General features: G+C 43.4%; 2 protein-coding genes across 4 annotated transcripts; one reads left to right on the forward strand and one right to left on the reverse strand.

Annotated features, from left to right (window-relative positions):
* The first annotated feature begins 3,775 nt into the window (after positions 1–3,775).
* LOC103634614 (uncharacterized) lies at positions 3,776–6,509 on the forward strand. 2 transcript variants are annotated; one of them, XM_020546366.3, is made up of 9 exons: positions 3,776–4,204; positions 4,344–4,398; positions 4,487–4,550; positions 4,641–4,683; positions 4,791–4,889; positions 4,963–5,031; positions 5,119–5,473; positions 5,569–5,708; positions 5,803–6,509. In XM_020546366.3, the coding sequence occupies exons 1-9, from the start codon at positions 3,947–3,949 to the stop codon at positions 6,406–6,408; spliced, it is 1,689 nt and encodes a 562-aa protein (XP_020401955.1). In that variant the 5' UTR covers positions 3,776–3,946; the 3' UTR covers positions 6,409–6,509. The 2 variants fall into 2 exon arrangements, with proteins under 2 accessions (XP_020401955.1, XP_020401954.1); XM_020546365.3 differs by having other exon boundaries at positions 3,777–4,204; positions 5,566–5,708.
* LOC100193826 (uncharacterized) lies at positions 6,403–11,037 on the reverse strand. 2 transcript variants are annotated; one of them, XM_008659016.3, is made up of 8 exons: positions 10,811–11,037; positions 10,591–10,713; positions 8,847–9,008; positions 8,067–8,145; positions 7,876–7,989; positions 7,006–7,182; positions 6,770–6,839; positions 6,454–6,690 (listed from the first exon to the last, which is right to left on the reverse strand). In XM_008659016.3, the coding sequence occupies exons 1-8, from the start codon at positions 10,855–10,857 to the stop codon at positions 6,656–6,658; spliced, it is 807 nt and encodes a 268-aa protein (XP_008657238.1). In that variant the 5' UTR covers positions 10,858–11,037; the 3' UTR covers positions 6,454–6,655. The 2 variants fall into 2 exon arrangements, with proteins under 2 accessions (NP_001132380.1, XP_008657238.1); NM_001138908.1 differs by having other exon boundaries at positions 6,403–6,839; positions 10,811–11,000.
* Between the last annotated feature and the right edge of the window lie 1,517 nt (positions 11,038–12,554).

Below are 12,554 nucleotides of genomic sequence, written 5' to 3' on the forward strand. Positions count from 1 at the left end.
AGCATCGAAAGTATAAAACCCTAAAATGAGGTGAAGGTTGAATCCTTTACTAAGAAGAGGCCAACCCGAGTTGGTAAGATCTTGGAAAAGAGGAAAACAGCTACTCGACCGTGCTAGTTGCTCAATTCATGGTTTGTGATACTAAAGAAACCAAGCAAGAAAACATATGCTATGCTAGTTAGCGCTACGAGCAATCAAACGGTTATTCTCAAAGAAAATAACAAACATTTCTATGAGTGAACCCTTCATTTAATAAACAAAGCGTTATTGGAGAAAGATGCCCTGACCAACATACTGGGTCTATACCATCTGAGAGAAAAAGGGGTGATTCATATTATGACACCATATAATAGTCAATCATAAACTAGAAAAGGTTATGTATGTGAGGAAGCCTAGGTAGTTGTTTGATTTGAGGAAGCATGATGAAAGGAGGCGACTAGAACATTCCATCAAGGGAAAAGCCATATGTTGTCTTACCATGAGTTGTATCCATTGGTCAAAATGGAAGTCGTAGTTTTATTAGTTCAGAGAATAGTATAAGTCCTAGATAAATTCACTTAAGAAGCCTCTTATTTTGTTTAGAGCAAGGAACGAATTAGAAAGGTCCTAAGCTACTAAGAATAATTCAAAGCGTAGGGTGCATGTTTAATCACATTACGTTGATCGTTCTTTCCTTCTAGTCTCGTATCCATGCCCATGTTTTCTTCTTTGCGCATTGTCCCTAATGACATCAACATTCTCTTTGCAATCATTAAATGTACGAGTACACTCAATCGCTAGTTCAACATATGCCTTCCCTTCTCTAGAGCAGTTATTTAGATAGGAGTGGTGGGAATCAATAAGCATGTTGCCAATCAAGGTAGTCCAACACCATTGATTGTTGGACCAGAGAGACTAAAGTGTTCCCTTTCCTTGCTAGGGCTAGGTTATCTATTTCATGTTCGTGTTGCACCATTAAATTAATTGTATCATGATCCTGGTGTCACTCGAGCATTTGTTTTTTATGAAACCTTTGCCCTTGCTTTCTTCACTACACCTAGTAATGCACAATGCTTCATTCTTTGATCTACCCAAGAGAGGTTTATTCCTTTGAGCATAGTATCATGTTCGACATTGCCCTTTTCTTCCTGATCATGGTCCTTCTCCTTTATCTTAATCAGAGGTGCGATATGGCACCTAAAAGATGAGAACCTTATCCCTATCTGAGTGAAGGGTTGATTGAAAAGATAGTAACCCCTCTTATGCACATTTGAACAAATGAAGTGATTCAATTCCTTGATTGAAATGATTGTAAATTCATCATCGCACTTTTGAGAGTTAGGAGCTAATAAAGTAGCCATCCCTCACTAAAAAAATCAAGTAGAAAATCTCTAGGATTAGGAATAGTGATATTCCTTTAACCAAGCAAGAAACCACATATGTGTGTGTAAAGAAGTCCAACCTACTACTATCAATGAAGCACTCTACTCTATACTATTGCCGAGTGAAGATTTTCATCGGGTTTGATTCTGCTTGCTTTCACTAAAGGACAAAAGCGGATAGTTCCCTTCCCTTTCTTTGATGAACCCTTATCTTTCGATAGAGAAGCACAACAAACAAAGCGAGATGAACGATAAGTTGACAAAACAATCTGATGTTACTGCATAATGTAATTTGGATTGTCATATTGAGATTTTGTCCTTCCTTTTTTGTACTTATCATTCCAAGCCAAAAGGCTATGTTCTCTCCCATACATCTCGCACGGCTCATAACTTAACTGATCTACTTAATTAATTTATTAATTCATAAATTCAACAACACTTGCTTGAAGAGAAACTTCCTTGAACGACCAAAACAACACCAGAGTAGCAGGTCAAAAGAGAGAGAGAATTGAAACAAAAAATACTTGGGTTGGGAGAACTCTTCTATAGTACATACTCCATTAACAGAACCAAAGTATAGACCAATCAACATTTCTTATTGTCTAAGATCAACTTAAGTGTTGACGAAAGACTAATACTAGTGGTGGATAGGAGATTAAGTCCTAGACGGCTAAGATAAACTCTCGGGTAGTGTTGTCACCGCACATAAGAGGTGTGTAACAGGTGTAAGCAAAGAAGAGAGCATGACACCGAAATTCGAAAACGAGCATATGATATGGTGAGACAACTTTCTCTTTTTTATGAGATGATATACACTGCTCTATTCATGGTGAGATATCAACTTTATAGTGTTAGCATGTACTAGATAGTTCACTCTATTAGGTAGGCAGTCGATCAAACCGCATACGGACCCACCAACGTGACCTCACTTATGTAGCTTGCACCAGACCCATAATACGGGCCTTAGAAACAACTACTCCTTCCGTTCATAAATATATAACACTGTTGACTTTTTTAAAAAAGTTTTGACCACTCATATTATTCAAAAAATAATGAGTTATCATTTTTTTATTTGTTTTATCGCTTAAGGTAGTTTGTGCTTAACTTAGAATTTTATATTTTTAAATAAATATTTTGAATTAAAAACGAGTGGTCAAAGTTTTTTTTAAAAAGTCAATGGTGTTATATATTTGTAAATGGAGATAGTATTATGCAAGCGCCCACCTGTCGAACGAGGGACTGACAATCAGTTTTTTGAAGTGCCAACGACACGACCGTTCAACTTCTCTCGGCGTCATCAACTGAACGGCTACACTTTGTCGAATCAGCATTGCATCGATTGATTGGCTACATCTCTGCATCCACCAAAGTCCACATCAATTGGGACTATGATTTGTACCTGGGTAAAGTTCTTCATTTTAATTGTATACAACTATGTTGGTCTCTATTTTGCTCTTGGTTAACGTACTAAATTGACACACGCTTCAACATATTGTCACCAACTTTTGTACTCTCTCCGTCCTAAATTAAAAATTTGTTTTAGATAATTAACAGATTAATACAATACTCGATGTATGTGTTTTATATATGTTTCTAGATTCATTATCATATATTTAAATATATACATAAAAATCAAGAGCTAAAACCAATATTATTTTAGGACGGACGAACTATATCATTTTTTCTGGATTGAAATGCAACTGAAAATGACTAAATTTCTAACCGGCATTGTTGTATCCTTTTCTTACAGCAGATTTTTTTTGTTTTTGTTTCCTTGGACGTGCAAGAGTGTTGTACAGTTATTCCAATTGCACCCAGCAGCAGAAGCCGCATGCCAACCTCAGCAGAATATGTGTGGTAATATACAATACATACATGGCAACTATCAATGCATAGTATCGTTTCATATGCATGGCTGTGGATTACGATGGTTTGGGACCAGCTAAAATCGAGTTGAACCACAGGCCATAAACAGCGGTAATACCTCAGTGGTCAGTGCCCAGCTGCTCATGGGCTGTCGCTCACTATCTCTTACCTTCCAGAATCGAATGGTAGTACCTGCTTAATCTTGCTTACGTACGTATACTTTACATTCTATAATCTACTAGCAGGATTACATTTTGAAGAAGAAAAACTCTACAACATATGGGGGACGAGAGAAGAATAAACTGTAGCGCTTACATGCATGCTCAAAATAGCCTCATAAACCAAATACTATCTGGGATGCTAGTCCAGCTCCTCCCATTTCTGACGTGAATTTCTGGACCGCGTGGAGCTGTCTATTTCTCTTCAGATCCCGTGCCGTTTGTCTCCGGTCCATCACTCCTCACAGCTTGTGCTGCATTGCTCCTGTCTATAATAATCTGTCACACCAAAACTGCAGGCTTTAAAAGGCCCAGACGCATTCCGGGCGCCTCTACAGCCCAATTAAAAACCTCATTTCTTCTCTCCAGGAAAGAGGGATTCTATTTCAGGACGAACGGACACAGATGCATGGATGCACGTGATCAGCTACCAGCTGTAGTAGAATTGAAACCCTCTCTCCTCTACCTCGCGACGTAGTAGTCAGTGCACACAGAAGGTGGATGCAGATAGATGCATTGCATTGTCACCATCGTAGCACCTCCCTCTCTCTCTCCCCTTTTCGTTCCGAGGAAGGAAGCACCACAGGGCCAGCAGAGATGTCTGGAAAAGGGAAGAGGCGAAGCGCTAGATTGTTGAAGCTGGAAGAGCAGAAGAACGACGGCGGCGCCGTCTGCTTCCTTGACCCCTGGCAGATCATCCGGAACAGCATTTCCGGTCCGAGCGCGCGAGGGAAAAGGAAAAGGAATGAAGGAATCCAGGTAAAAAAAAAAAGGAAGAGAGAGAGAAAAAAAACAATCTGCGGCCATTGCTGGCTGCTTTCAACTCTCTTCGAATAATCGTACGTGTGTAGCTTCTTCCTCCGGTTCTCATCTGCCGGCCCGGATGATTTTGAAGCAGCCGCAGGGAGAAGCTTCTTGCAGCCGCCAGGAGCCACTGTATGCAGGAAACAGCAGTGCGGAAACTTTGCTTCTTTGTTATCTCCATCGGTTACTGTTGCATTGCCTGCGTAGACATGCGAGTTTCACATTGTTTTGTTTCAGATAGCTTACCAAGCCAAACCTCGGTAGGACAGATCATCGAGTATATCCTTGACGAGTTGGAGATGTAAGCTTTATTAGGCTCCCTTCTTTTGGCTTGTCCGTCAGGCACCGCGTGGTTTCCTATTATGATGATGCGTCCTTTCGTCTCTTTCAGGAGAGACAGGCATGAGCTGTTTGCAATGCCAGACGACATCCAGGTAAGAAATGGTAGATCTGGAGTATTCGCGTAGAGGGAGAGGCTGTTTTTTAATTGATGCGCCTGTTTCTTGTTTCAAGCGAAAAGACTGACGACATGCTGCTACAGGTGACTGATTATGCAGAGCTGGTGAGCAGGCCCGGTGACTTCGCGACACTGAGACAGAAGAACAGGGATGGCATGTACACGGCACTGGAGCAATTCGAGGTCCGTTTCTTGAACAATTTTACGGTTTTAATTTCCATCCACGATCTTAGCTCACTTCACAATGCGATCGCAGAACGATGTTTACATGGTGTTCCAGAAAGCGATAACGATGAACAGCCAGGACACCGTGCCTTTCAGAGAGGTTAATTTCGTCGCTCGCCTACCTCTTGTTAGCAGGCAAGATGCGAGGAGCCAAAGGCTAGAGACAAGGTCTTCTTGATTTCTGCAGGGCATGGCGCTGCTGGATCAAGCCAAGCTGGTGTTCATGTCCCTGAGGAGCAACCAGATGTTCTCGGAGTCGGAGCTCGCGGCGTGGCGCCAGAGGCACGCGGACCAGATGCAGCAGCCGATCACGCCGGAGGGAAGAGAGGGCGGCGGCAGGGGACCACCACGTCACACGGCTGCTGCGCCGCTGTTGCAGCCGTCCGCCGCCACGCCGAGGAAGAGGAGCGCCGCCGAGACGAAGAAGCAGGAGGACGCCCGCACCGGCGGGAACGCTACGGGGAACCAGAGAGGGAGGCCGCGCGGCGCCAGGGAGACCAAGGCCACGGCGCCCACGCCGCCGGGAAAGAGGGCGAGAAAAGGTGTCAATTTGCCGTAAGCCTGCGCTGTTTCTGAGTTCTAACACTGAAACAAAATGTAGCTGACACGCTGTTCCGATCCATTGGAGACGCAGCAGCAACGGCGGGCTTTAACGGCGGCCGCGGTCTGGTGGCTCGAAGAAGGCTCACTTACAATGACGAAGCTGCTGCCGATCAAGGCTGGCGGGAGATAGCGGCGACGCCGGTCTTCCAAGGCCGGCACGTTACACTCAGAGACGTAAGACCCACTGACCGACCACTGGGGGAGTTCGGGTGGCCAAAAGTCTATTCTGAAGCATTTTTCTGGTGCAAATGCAACGCAAACCGTGCAGCAGCCGCAGGAGCAGACGTTCCGAGGCAGCCTGCAGCGCTTCGTGCGGCACGCGGGGCTGAAGGCGCGCGTGGCCGCCGAGTTCAGGAGCCTCGAGTGCGTCGCGCGGGCCAGGCACTGCCCCGTCCCGCAGTGCTGGAACGGCTTCGCTCCCAGCGCCGGTTTCCTCCCGCCGTCGCCCCGGCCTCCGGGCGCCGCCGCCGCGGAGCCGGGGACGTCGTCAGATCAGCAGGCGGCGGCGCCGGAGTGCAAGCTGGAGACGGACGAGGTGCTCAAGCTCTTCGTGCTCATGGGCACGCCCGCTGCGTTCTTGAGCAGAGCCAAGAAAATGTTCGGCCAAGATGAGCCAGAGAAAAGCGCGCAACCGGCCAAGGCTGCCGACGACGCCCGGGCGCGCGCTGGCGCTGCAACGACGGCCGAGACTGGGCACGGGAAGAAGAGCAGCGCGAGCGAGCCATCGGCCGCCGCGTGCGGGCCGTTCGCGCCGCCCAAGTTGGTCCCCGGCCGGCTGGGCTTCGGCCAGTTCGCCGCCTCTTCAGCACGTCCGTTCAAGCTGAACTCCAAGCCTTCGGCGTCAAATGATTCCGGCAAGAAGAAACTTCAGTGAAAGCATAGCAGCTCATCCATCTTTATCATCTGTATCCATCGATCATAATCCATATACTGATGATCCCTGAATAAATATAAAATGCAGGCAGGTTATACCCATTATAGCTCTTCATATTTTCAAGATAGGCACTACAGTTCGTACATTATTATTGGCAAACAGACCACAAGTTACAAGGAGCGTATTGTTACTACTCATTAACGCGGAGCTTATTGTAGGAGTCTTCTCCTTCACAACAACACATTTCTCAAAGCATTGCACGGCAGTAAACCTCATTCCCACCTACAGGGCAAGGTTTCTGCATTAGTTCACTTTGGAATGCTGGTTCAACAGACTAGTGGCGGCCATGGGTGTCCTCAACCTCTCCAATTATCCTTGGTCTTCCTGACCTCTCTCATTGCTTCAACTGGAGAGTTGACACTGAATTTCGCCTGAAAGATTCATAGGGATAACCAATTGAGAGATGTCTTGATGACGTAGTTGTGATCGGCAAGAAGAAAACTCCTTCTAAGCGCTCTTCATTCACAGACATCAACCAACTCTGTGCATGAATGTGGGAGGCAGTGCAAGAAATGTGTTCCAAGTGAGGAGATTAACCTGTATTTCTGGTAGATCAACACGCATGAAAGTATTTATCTCAAACTCATCTCCTATAGTCGAGGGCACTGTTGGCTGATTCGCTTCGCGCTGCTTTTCAGCCCATTCCAGTTTCTGTTTCGTCTTCTCATTCTCTGGCTCCAGTGTCAGCATGAATTTTAGGTTCTTCACAGTGTACTGCAACTCAACAAGCAAAAGGTGAGGTAAGGCCATAAAGAGCACAGTATGCCTCTGCCAGCACGATTAGTATACCATATTAAGGAAAGATAAACAAAACAACCAAATGTTACTGGTTCTTTCTTGTTGGCAAAATCAAAATTGACATCATCTTTTACAACTCGAGAGCTAAAATTCAACCAAGCAAACTAAAAGATCATGAACAGCTCAAGCACCTGTTACCAAAACTATAGCATGAATGGAAAGACGACGAGCCTAGTAACTAACAAACATGCATGCCACATATATACAATTCCATAAACTCTATTAGCTAGCAACAAAAGGAGGCACATGTGAGCATCATATCTCTATATTAACTCCTTGCTGTTGGATAACATTCCAACCAGCATAAATGTATTAAAATAAGACATGCAACAAATCACAGAATTTAGAATCTGCTACAAAAGAAATTCAATAAACAGTCAATCAATATGGAAACTGCCTATTCCTGAGAACATGAAACAGAAGAAAGTAGATTTGTACATATGTCCTTTAGTCATTGATAATATAAATTTTCTTAGAAGATGCAATACAATATTTACATCCTACAAGACAAAGGGAGACACAGTTACTTTATATACATCCACCATACAGGTTCAATGGTCCACTAGCATTCAGGTTCCTCCTTAATGAAACTGAAAAAAGAGATTGTACCTCATGCCCACAGTAAACTCGGGTTGACTTTGGCAGCGAACCCAGTGTAACAATAAGGGACTGATACATTTGCTCTGCAGAACCCTCAAAAAACTTCCCACACCCAGCAATGAACTGTATTTCAAAAAAAAAAAGGTTATGATATAACAACCAAAAGAAACCATCGCTCTAAGAAAGATGTGTATACTAACCAAGGTATCTCCGGTGAAGACCGCTGGATCTTCACCCTCCTTACTAGTAACATAGTAGCTGATATGACCTTTAGTGTGGCTGTTGAAAGAAAAATGATAGGGACCTAATCAACAAGATTTTACAGAGAAAACACATATATAAGGCTCACACTAAATTGAGATTTTATCAAAGAGCTCAACTAAGTTTCTCAGGATTAATGACATGGTCATGCCACTCATCAGTTGCATGGAGATTCCAAGAATACAAGAATGTGTCTACCAAAGAGAACAGCAAAATTTCTAAAGTGAACTGTTATTCTATTGAGTCCATAATTTTCATATGACTTTGGAGATGGTGACTTGTGTAAATTTCATACAACTTTGGCAATGGTTATTGTTGTACTACATAGTTTCTAAAATAATCCTGCCACCTACACTGCGCTGATACCAGCTGTCACGAGCCTTGTTTGCCGACAACCACTCGCCAAGGCATGAGACACAGGAGAAATTGAGAGGGATAATGCGCCGACGAAAGGTTCCTGCACTCACTGTTCTATTGCATAATAATGTTCTGTCCCCACACAGAATTCGGCTATTTAAGCCTCACATGCAAACCACTCCTGAGTCACCCATGGGTCCCACATAAGTTTACTTATTATAAAACATGCTTGAATGACAATCAAACGTTGAGCCAACATAGTTCTTTGAGCTGGTATGCATCAGCACTGACATTATACCATAAATGGAGAGGTGGGACTTACGTTATAATAAAGAAAGGAAGGAGCATAGCAAACAGCATACCAAGGCGTGTGTAGGCATAGTATCTCAATGTCCTTCCCAAGTGACAACTTCATTCCATTCTCCACCTGATCAGTGCAGCCTTTCACATTGTCCAGGGATCCTCCAAATACCTTTATCCCTGGCACCTGCAGCCTCATCTTCTCATTGCCACCAGCATGATCCCTAAAACCACAAAATTTGTCGCATGATTCATTAATGATGCATTACACAATTGCCAACGAAGTCCACAAATGTTCAGTACAGACAAGAGTAGTTTGCATATTGTGCCACCCAGTGCCAAGGCACAGCACAAATTCAAAAGGGGGGACGCGGGATTTATATTGCTACAGAGAGCAATGGCAAACTTGCTAGCTCTAGACCGCTTGTTTTTGGGCCACCATGGATACAATTTTTGGTAAAGCAATAAAAACAAAGTCCACTTGATCCATTCATTACATATCCCTTCCATCTTAGACTGGTGGACGTTTCGTACCCTGTTCATCTTCTCCAAATAGTGGCAGCGATATCTAACAGAACTGCAGGTACTTACTGTTGGTGTAGTCCCTTTATGAGTTTTGGTCTTACTGTTTGGGGCCATTCTAGGTCTCGGTTGTAGCCTCTATAGGTCACTCAGTAATCCGTGGATTACTTGTTGGGGTTGTGTATTAAAAACTCTTCTTCCTCTTGATGAAATATGTGTTTAAAGGACACAATTGCTAAAAAAGCAAAACTGCAGGTACGCTGGAGCAAGGGGGGGGGGGGGGGGGGGGGCACAACCCAGTTTTGCCTCCACTACCCTCCGCCAGTGGTGCCACCTGATACTTATTTTCAAAGCATTGACCTTTCTGTCCAATCTATCTCTAAAAGTGAGAGCTGGAGAAATCCCCAAGTTACTAAAGAGATGAAAACAATGTGGGAATGATGAAAAGGCCTACCTTCCAGCAGCTTATAATTTGTAATTGGAAATGGGCTACTCTAAGAGCTGAAAACAAACGAGAATGACTGTATCCAAATATGTCAAGCACTACCATCGCATCACCAATCACATGTCAATTCGGGACTTCATTTTCCAGACCTCTTATTCCATTTTCTGCAAGGTGTATCTAGCGAAAATTATGTGGACTTCATTACCAGTAAAGAACAATCAGCTTCCTTCTAGGATTAGATAATCCAACTTATGGATTATATAAGCATCTAATGACCTGCTTATGGATTATCATAATCAAGGCATCTGGATTATATCATCCACCTAATAATATGTGTTCTTTGTTTGTCTCTTAACCAGTGTTTTTAAGGCGTCGTCTAGGTGACGCCTAGGCGTCCAGGCGCTCGGATAATTCTAGGCGCATTGCTCGTGTTGCCCGCCAAGACGTTAAGGCGGTGGTCATGTTTACTTGCTCGTCTTACCCTTAAGAACACTGCTCTTAACTTATTTAAGCTGGATTATATAATCTAGAGGGTAAACAAATAGGGCCTATGTATCGAAACCTGTGCATGTAGCAATTAAATTGAAATCATAGAAAAACTCCCAGGCTGGAGGAATTTCACTGGAATCACGCAGGAATTTCACAGAAAGGAATTTCACAGAAATGAATTCAATTTCATAGGAAAAATGCAGGAACACGATTTTTTTTTGTACTCGATCGATTAAGGCAAATATGGACTTTTAAATCTGTATCCCTAGTTCAGCACCACTGCTCAGAACGTTCAAACGCTAGCAAAGAAGGGAACTTAGCGAATAAACAGATGGAAGAATATGGTATACCAGTGGTGATGGGTGGTGAGAACGCAGTCGACGTAGGCGCCGACCTCGCCGGCCGCCTTGAGAACCTTCTCCGGTTCCACAGGGTCAACGGCCGCTGCCTTCTTGGTGCTCTCGTCCACGATTCTTCGAACGGAAGAAACAAATAGCAATCAAGAATCCAACGATTTGAAACGAACAACTGAAAGAGTAGTGAAAACAAGCGATGCGGGCTGATTCGTACAAGTAGGCATAGTTGTCATCCAGGCAAGGGACCGGAATGATCTTCATCTGCGGATCCCTCGTGGGTCAGGTCAGTTGGTGGGTGTGCCGTTGCCCCTTGCGGCGAAATCTATGGAGCGAAGCCCCTACGGAGAAGACTGGAAGGTCGGAGCAGCAGGTGGATATGGGTACGGAAGGTTTAATCAAGGAAGAGGACGAAAACGACTGCTTTGCCGGCGGTACCAGACTAGCAGTGAAAATGAATAAGATTATTAAAATCAGTTGTTTTGACTGTTATAATTATAATTTATAGAGATAAAAATTTTATAGAAATAGTAAAAATTATCTTGGGAATTTGTTCTCAAATGCTATGAGTTAAGAATAAGACAATACAAAATGTTAATGGTTAAAAACTTTCGTCTTTCGAAGTATTATATAATGATCTTTAGACGAAGATTATAAATAACATACCTTCATTATTTCAGCATATAATGATAAAAGTAAAGAAGCGTACGAAACATGGAAAATAATATGAGCACTTATATTGAATTGTCAGATTATTTATATTCTCATTATCTTATCATGTACAAACATTAATAATAATGAATTACATTTGTACCTTTGGCTTGACAGAAGGTATGAGTCCAAGAGTGACGTGCGAGTGAATACAAGTCAGCGTGAACAGTACGGTGCTACTGTTCATCTATTTATAGGCACAGGACGCAACCTGTGTAAAATTACATCAATGCCCTTGATATTTACTGTTGACTTAAAAGACAATCTATCGAGGACTAGATAGTCTTTTCCTCTTTAAGTCGGTTTCATTTTCTACCGTTGAGCCGAAGCTTCTCCACGCGTGGCTTCGAAACTGGTCATCCTTCTCCCAGACCACGCTTTTCATATCGTGTACAGCTTCATTCCGAGACCGAAGGTCCCTGTGAATGTATTATACTTGGAAAACATGTTAGTTGTGTTTTAGAGGACCTTCGGAAGATGAAGACCCCCAACAGTAGCCTCTCGCAGTATTAATTTGTTACAACAACGAATTCAAACTGCGACGTGAACAAAGACCTTAAGTCGAAGGTCCGAAAAACATCTTCCCTTCGCTAGAATAGCGAAAGTCAATGGCAAACGGGGCCCGCCAACTTGCAAAGCGCTAGGCGTATAAACAGGAACCCACAGCAGCAGCAATTGATACACCATTTCTGCTGCTTGTGTTATTTTCTTAAATTTTTAATTCTCGCTTAACAGCTCTCGCCTGATTTTCGAGCTTCGATTTTAAAGACGTGATTTCTCCATGTCTGAGGAGATGACTGAAGAGAAGAAGATGACTAGGGATAAGAAGCTGTATGAAGAGAAGAAAGTTGTGGATCCTTTTATTGCTGGGTTTTATAAGTCTATGGCAAAAACAAATATAGAAAAAATTACTAAGGAGATAATGGAGGGTTTGTCTGAAGATTCTGATGACAGTGATAGTTTATGATGTGGAAAGTGAAGATGAAGATTCTGAGGACCAGCCATGGCGGCCAAGCCATCTTCGGAAAATCGACCATTAAACAAAGTCATATTGACGCCATGAGAGAGAGATATTTTCGCGACATGTCTATTGTGAGGGTTGGAGGAGACAGCACTGCCCCTGCTCCTGAGGAAAATGAAATTGTTATTTACCGAAGCTTCTTGAAGGCAGGCCTTCGGTTTCCGTTGAGCAAATTCGTGGTTGAAGTGTTAAAGATATATCAGATCTTTCTTCATCAGATTACCCCCGA

This window comes from Zea mays, chromosome 1, assembly GCF_902167145.1.
Source record: "Zea mays cultivar B73 chromosome 1, Zm-B73-REFERENCE-NAM-5.0, whole genome shotgun sequence".
Lineage (NCBI taxonomy): Eukaryota > Viridiplantae > Streptophyta > Magnoliopsida > Poales > Poaceae > Zea > Zea mays.

What these genes read in the sequence shown, in the direction of transcription:
- LOC103634614 (XM_020546365.3), top strand. Translation starts at nt 3,947, where the DNA reads ATGCAGATAGATGCATTGCATTGTCACCATCGTAGCACCTCCCTCTCT. An exon ending in GGGAAAGAGGGCGAGAAAAG is followed by an intron (nt 5,474 to 5,565) that starts GTGTCAATTTGC and finishes TTGGAGACGCAG; the next exon opens with CAGCAACGGCGGGCTTTAAC. An exon ending in GGCACGTTACACTCAGAGAC is followed by an intron (nt 5,709 to 5,802) that starts GTAAGACCCACT and finishes CAAACCGTGCAG; the next exon opens with CAGCCGCAGGAGCAGACGTT.
- LOC100193826 (XM_008659016.3), bottom strand. Translation starts at nt 10,857, where the DNA reads ATGAAGATCATTCCGGTCCCTTGCCTGGATGACAACTATGCCTACTT. An exon ending in TTGATCTACCAGAAATACAG is followed by an intron (nt 6,840 to 7,005) that starts GTTAATCTCCTC and finishes TGAATCTTTCAG; the next exon opens with GCGAAATTCAGTGTCAACTC. An exon ending in GACCAAGGATAATTGGAGAG is followed by an intron (nt 6,691 to 6,769) that starts GTTGAGGACACC and finishes CTTGCCCTGTAG; the next exon opens with GTGGGAATGAGGTTTACTGC.